Source organism: Marmota marmota, unplaced genomic scaffold (genome assembly GCF_001458135.2).
Source record: "Marmota marmota marmota unplaced genomic scaffold, marMar, whole genome shotgun sequence".
NCBI classification, from domain to species: domain Eukaryota; kingdom Metazoa; phylum Chordata; class Mammalia; order Rodentia; family Sciuridae; genus Marmota; species Marmota marmota.
In genome coordinates, this window is record NW_026000101.1 from 2,599,830 (window position 1) to 2,606,999 (window position 7,170).

General features: G+C 40.7%; 1 protein-coding gene across 1 annotated transcript in view; it reads left to right on the plus strand.

Moving 5' to 3' along the window:
• Positions 1-6,537, plus strand: part of Ptgr1 (prostaglandin reductase 1) — a 30,598-nt gene extending 24,061 nt beyond the window's left edge. The window contains exons 9-10 of the mRNA XM_015492204.2: positions 3,297-3,415; positions 5,186-6,537. Of these exons, the coding sequence (XP_015347690.1) occupies positions 3,297-3,415; positions 5,186-5,296 (230 nt within the window). The 3' untranslated portion in view covers positions 5,297-6,537. The remainder of the gene's footprint in view (positions 1-3,296; positions 3,416-5,185) is intronic.
• The last annotated feature ends 633 nt before the right edge of the window (positions 6,538-7,170 follow it).

The following is a 7,170-nucleotide window of genomic DNA, read 5'->3' on the forward strand; positions in this document are numbered from 1 at the left end:
GGACGGGCTGGGGTTGTGGCTCAGCGGTAGAACACTAGCCTCGCACGTGCGAGTGCCTGGGTTCGATCCTCAGCACCACATAAAAATAACTAAATAAAAATAAAGGTATTGTGTCCAACTACAACTAAAAAATAAATATTTTTTAAAAAAGAAAGAAAGAAAAATAACAGGATCCAAGAGCACAGAAGAAACACTTATAACAAGTTCTAGTTTTTTACCTATCACTTTCTGCCGATTTGTAAAAAGACAGCCATGATTTGACTTAGAACACTTTGGCTCCCCGTGGTATTAGATGACTAGGTGGTGGAGGTGTGCAGTGGTGGAGGGTGACTTGACTGCTCAAGGGAAGGGTAGGCTATCGATCCTACAGTCTCAGGCAGTGCTTCCCAGTAGCAAGACAGTTGGCCTGACCAGTCTGACAGTTGCATTTCCCTGGCAATGCTCCATGGTGTGTTTTGTTTCTCCACTGCCCTGCTGTGCCCAGCATCCCCCATTCTCCACTGTCTTGTACTGGTCTTCCCTCCCCCTCCACACTCAAAAAGGTTCAACAACAGTATCAACAGAAAACTGTATTCATCTTTCCCAGTCCTATGAAAGGTCTTGTATAGGCCTCATATCTCAGATGGGAAGATGAATGGCCAAGACAATTAGAGACTCCTTAAATCCTATTAGCAGCAGACATGAAACAGACTAGTCTTCTGAGCTCCTCATATAGCAAGCAACAAGATCCTTTCTGCTACAATGGTTCTGTGCTGTTATCAACATTACAGATTTACTGTGGTCCCCCGAAAAGGAGAAAAAAATGAATAAAAATGAGTCTTCTAGACTACAATCAAGTTCTAGGCAACCATAAATGGTTCACTCATTCTATGATGGGCTTCACTAATGGGAATGAAGTTTTATAGTCTCACTAATTAACAACACAACTGCATGAAGAGGGTGGCTAAGAGTGGAAGGGGCAACTTACAGATTCTCTCTTGGGCTGTGAAAAAATAAGAGAAACTAGCTTCTCTAAGAAGGAAATTCCAGATTCACTTGGCAACTTTATTGTTAGGAACTTTTTTTTCACCTTTATTTTTCTAATTGATGGGCTAGAATCGTGAGAAATCATCTGCCTGCTAACTGAGCAGAGTTCTACGATGCTTTTGCTTAGACACATCTAATTAGGTTTAAATAACTTGAACTGGTCTTTTAAAAAATATATATTTTTTAGTTGTAGTTGGACACAATACCTTTATTTTGTTTATTTTTGTATGGTGCGGAGGATCGAACCCAGGGCCTCGCACATGCTAGGCTAACACTCTACCGATAAGCCACAATCCCAGCCCCTTGACCTGGTCTTTTTAGCAATTAGTCTTTGGAAATTCAACTACTCAGGTAGATCTGGGAGATGTTAGCTGACTTTTTCCATTCTATTTTAACCAATTGGGATTCTGCCTTGCCTCGGATCTGTAGAAATTCCAACATATTCCATTAGTAGAATAGCTCAGGGCCAAGTAATTATTTCCACCAAACCTTACTGCCACATTTGCTTTTTTTTAATTTTTTTTATTTTTTAGTTTTTGGTGGACACAACATCTTTGTTTGTATGTGGTGCTGAGGATTGAACCCGGGCTGCACGCGTGCCAGGCAAGCGCGCTACCGCTTGAGCCACATCCCCAGCCCCCACATTTGCTTTTTTTCTTATCTCAAAAAATAAACTAGTTCCCATCAGGATGAACTAGGCCAGCAACAGTATTTTCAAGATTAAAAATATAGGAACTGGGGCTACAGCTCATTGATTGAGCACTAGCCTAGCATGTGTGAGGCACTGGGTTCAATCTTAGCACCACATGAAAGTAAATAAAGACATTCTGTCCATCTACGACTACAAAAAAAAAAAAATAGAAATTCAGGTTTCTGGGGCTGGGGTTGTAACTCAGTGGTAGCGCACTTGTCTGGCTCATGTGAGGTACTGGGTTCAATCCTCAGCAACACATAAAAATAAATAAATAAAAATAAAGGTATTGTATTCATTTACAACTAGAAAGAAAGAAAGGAAGGAAGGAAGGAAGGAAGGAAGAAAGAAAGAAATACAGGTTCCAATGTTTAACTCAAAAAGAAATATGGTTGATGTGGATCATCTGCAGAAGCATTCTTTCTGCCTCTAATTCAATTCTTTCTGATTTTCATCCAATCTAGCATGTGGAAGTATCGCTCATCATGCATCAGTTTCTGTTGATTCAAAACAAAGCTCCATTTTTCTGCTGATGCTACTTTTCTCAAAATAGTGAGTAGGGACCTTAGGCTTGCGTGACACCAACTATCTAGGGTGTTGAGGAAAGATTCTACCACTTGTCTCTTGTTTTCTGGTTCTGATATTCCCTAGGCATCTTCATCTGACTTCTTAGAATTTGTAAGACTTTGCTCAGGTATCATTCTCTCAATTTCTGGAAACAGGATTCCTGGGAAAATGAACCAAGCAACCAATATAATCCTTTCTCTCTTTCAGAAGAACGGTTCCTTCTTTACAGGCTGTAGGAGGACTTTGTGCTCTTTCTAGGCTAATGATTCTCAAAGCGTGGACCCAGGACCAGCAGCTCAACTAGCTCCTGGGAATTTGTTAGAAATACAAATACTTGCCATGTGGGGTGGTGCACGTCTGTAATCCCAGTGACTTAGAAGGCTGGGGCAGGAGCATTCATTCCAAGTTAGAGACCAGTCTCAGCAACTTAACGAGACCCTAAGCAACTCAGAGAAACCCTGTCTCAAAATAAAAAGGAGTAGAGATGTAGCCCAGTGGTTAAGTGCCCCTGGGTCCAACACCCCTTACAAAAGAAAGAAACACACTTTTGAAACACTCTAGATCTACAGTTCCAAACTATATTTCCCTCCTTCTCTCCCTCTCTGTATCTCTACTCTATCTCATATCCCTGTTTCCATCATCATTTATTTTTTCCTGACCAATTTTCTTGGGTCTCTCTTTCCCTCACAAGAATACGTGTGATTTTTATTGAGACCATGGTATGATCTAGAATAGTCTCCTGATCTCAAGATTCTTAATGTAATCACATCTACAAAATCCTTTTTGCCACATAAAGTAATATATTCACAGGTTCTGGGGTTTTGGATGTGGGAGTCTCTGGGGCCATTGTTCTACCTACTACAGATGGCATGTTGATAGTCAGCAGCCCCATGTATCAGAAAGGGGCAGAGAGAATGAAGGGGAAACAGTGACAGTGACTTGGACTGCTTGTGTTCCCACCCTGGAGAGCAACATGTAGACCCTATTGCTTAAATGTGCCCTCCTCTTTCAGGCCCACCCCCAGAAGCTGTTATCTATCAACAACTCCGCATGGAAGGGTTCATCGTCACCCGCTGGCAAGGAGATGTCCGCCAGAAGGCTCTGAAAGACTTGATGACATGGACCTCCGAGGTAAGGGAATCCAGAGCCACCCACTTCCATTGTACGCTAGATTCCATTGGCTTTTTGCCACTCAAGACCATCCATCTAGCAATTTGGTCCCTTTCTCTGTTGCACTATTCGTTACTTCCTGTCTTTTGGATCATTGTTTTTCAAATACAAACCTTGCTTTTCCCATCCTGAAAAGGAATATGAAACAACCCTCTTTAAATTTTATTTCTCCTGCAAATACAGGTTCATGTCACTGTTTCCCCCTTTGATAACAAAATACCTACCTGCAAGTGTTGTCTACCCTCATGCAGACATCTCCTTTCTTTCCATTGTCACTTGAACCCACATATCAGGCTTTTGCTTGGCCACAATTCCACCAAAATTACTTTCATCAAGGTCGTTGATGTCCCTCACCCCGGGAGATCCAGCGGCCGATTCTTAGCATTGCTTGGCAATGGCCAAGATTTGACTGTGATCTCTCTCATTGATGTGCTTTCTTTCCTGGCTTCCCTTATCTCTGATTTCCCCCCCCCACTGATTAGTCTTCCTCAGATTTCTCTTCTAGCTCCTACTTTCTAGATTAATAATATTAATAATAATTAATGTCCAGGGCATGGTCACTGGGTCTCTTTCCCTCTTACCCACACTCTGTCTATCCCTTAGTTAGCTCATCCAGGCTTGTGGTTTTAAATATAGACAGTATGCTGACAGCCCCCAAATTTCTATCTCCATCCTGATTTCTCCTGTGAAGTCCAAATTGGTATATCCAGCTGCTCAACTGCTGTACCTGGATGCCTAGTACACATCTCCAAGTTACCATGTCAAAATATACCACAGTGAACCTCACCATTATGTATATCTACAAGGCATTAATTTAAAAAAAAAAAAAAAAACCTATAAGTAAATACAAAGAGTAGAGGGAAGGAAATGGGGAGGGAGGAGGGTAGGGAAAGGGGAAGTATTGACAAATTCTATTCCATCCTCTTATAATTATGTCAAAATGAATCGTAATCTTATGTATAACTAAAAAGAACCAATCAAAAAATTCCAGCTTCCTTACTTTCTTAGTGACGTCAAGCAAATACTTTTGTCCATAAATTCATAAAGGTGCTTAGCCATCAGTACAATACATTAGGGGGAAATGGTTCAAGTCACTCAGACCTCTACCTAAGATCCCTTTCTAAAAAAATCTTGAAAATATAAATTAGTTCCACTTAGTAGACTATGTGCCTTGTACTAGAAGAAGAAATTAAAAAACCCCTTCACTAACACTCCTAAATAATGTTAAGCACAAATTGAATGAGCCTGGTCTTAAAGAGGAGACAAATGATTGGACTGCCATGGTGTTTACATTTCCTGAATAGGCCCTGCCTCAGCAAGGGCCAAACAAAGGTGATGAATCTGCATCCTCTGGCCACTGGAGGTGACTAAGACAGTAGGACCTGACAAGGGTGCTCCTGTCTTCATCTACTTCCTCCTCTCCTGAGATCATTACATTATTAAACTTTTCTAAACAGTCTACATAGAGAATGCTTAATATTGCCTGTGACATTGCTCCTGTTGTTACACTGATGACCCTGACTTCTAAATGCTTCTTTGGTGTACTTTTGTCACCTCTTATGCATACCAGGTAAGTGGATCTTGCTCCCAAATTGACTTTAAGTTCACAGAAAACAGGGCCTCCATTTCATTTCTTCCAGGTCCCCATGATATACTTGATAAAGTTCTTGTGAGGATGAGAGTATCATTTGCTTCAGGAACCAATATATTACATTTGTTGTTTTGATACAGGGTAAAATCCAGTATCATGAACACATTATTGAAGGATTCGACAACATGCCATCTGCATTTATGGGATTGCTGAAAGGAGAGAATTTGGGGAAATCCTTAGTGAAAGCATGAGAGAAAAATGACACAGGAGCCACCACTGGACAATTTAAATGATTAGTTTTTCACCATTCAGTAAAAATTAGCCTTAATTATCTAAATTATCTTAATTGTCTAAAAATTAGCCTTGATTATCTAAGAATAACTAATCACTTTGACCTACCTAATAAAATGCATTTAAATTATTTATAATTAGTGATAGAGAATGAAATTGTCATAGTTAAGAACAACCAGTCACCAACTTACTACCTACTACTGCTCCTCCCGGGTTATAGCCAAAAAATTATGACTTTGAAGTCTGTGTGTTAGCTTTCCCTTACTGTGACAAAATGCCTGAATAATCACCTTAAAAGAAGGAAAGGTTTATTTTGGTTCACTGTTTTGGAGGTTTCAGTCCATGGTCTATTGGCCCCACTGCTTTGGGCCCAATTGGTGAGGCAGTACATCATCAGGGAAACGGGTGGGAGAAGCTGCTCATCTCATGGCAGCCAGGAAACAAAGAGAAGGACAGAAAGGAGCCAAGACCCAATATCCTCTTCAAAGGCATACTCCCAGTGACCTAATGTCCTCCCGCTAAGTCCCCTCTCTTAAAGAATCCACTCCTAATAGTGCCAGTCATGATAAAGCTTTTAACACATGGGCCTTAGGGGGCACTCATCCAAACCAAAGCAGAGTCTAAAAGTTTACTCCCTCTGTGGCCTTGAACTTCCAATTCTGTGTTTTTAAATTGAAGATAGTTACCTCCTTCCAGAAAATGGTGAACCTGAAGTAATAAGATCTCTAACCCTACTGATTATAACAAAAGTCTCATATGAACCAAGAAAAGCAAATCTCTTCATTCACAACAGGTGCAAAAAAGATAGCACCTAGGAATACTTATAGACCTTTAAAATTTTTTTGCAAGATTTATATGGAAAATGGCTTTTAAAATTCTGAGGAACACAAATGATTTAAATATATGGAAAAAGTAACGTGCTTTTGGACAGGAAGATTCAATATCAGAAAGATGTCAATTTGTTGATCAATTCTGTCATCATTAAGTTAAATAAAATTGTGCAAAGAATGAGGCAAAAACTGTGTATAAAAACTGGATGGATATAATAAACTACCAATAATGGTCTGTTTTCAAAGAATAAAACTGAGTATGGAAAATAGAGGGATAAGAGAAATCTTTGGAATGATAACATTTGGTACTTTTTGAACTCTGAACCTTACAAATTTACTCACAAATACAATTAAAAAATAAAAGTCCCTGCTTTTTTGTGTGTCCTTCTTTTACCAGTCTGTTCAATCCTAAAGTTATCAGCGGGACTGAACAAGGCAACTGCCTCTTAGGGTTTGGAGTAGGGGAACTCCATGACCCAGAGCAGGGTGAGCTCATGCACAGAGCCTGGCTTCCTGACATGGACAGTCAAAGTTCAGTGTTGTGTATGTGTATACACCAGGGAGCAGAAAGGGGATGGGAAGTATTGAGTGGTGTGTTGTAGACTGGTGGGGGATTGGAGCCCAAACAAAATGGATATAGCATCTGAGTCACAGTAGAACTCCCCAACATCATGTATCAAAGTCCAGAGGAACCAGGGGCAGTAACACATGCCTGTCATTCCTAGTGAGCACATGGCAGAAGGATTGCAAGTTGAAAGCCAGCCTGAGCAATTTAGCCAGACCCTGTCTCAAAATACAAAGGGCTGGGGATGTGGCTCAGTGGTTAAGTGCCCTTGAGTTCAATACCCAATACCCTCCCCTCCAAAAAAAAAAAAATGTCCAAATCGAGTGAAGAGTTCATCAATGTCATGGCCCCATGAATGGTGTCAAGGGTTCGAGCAGGTGAGGAGAGCATTTGAACAGGAGGGCTGCCTGGTGTGTGGAGTGAAGGCAGAGCAAGGAGA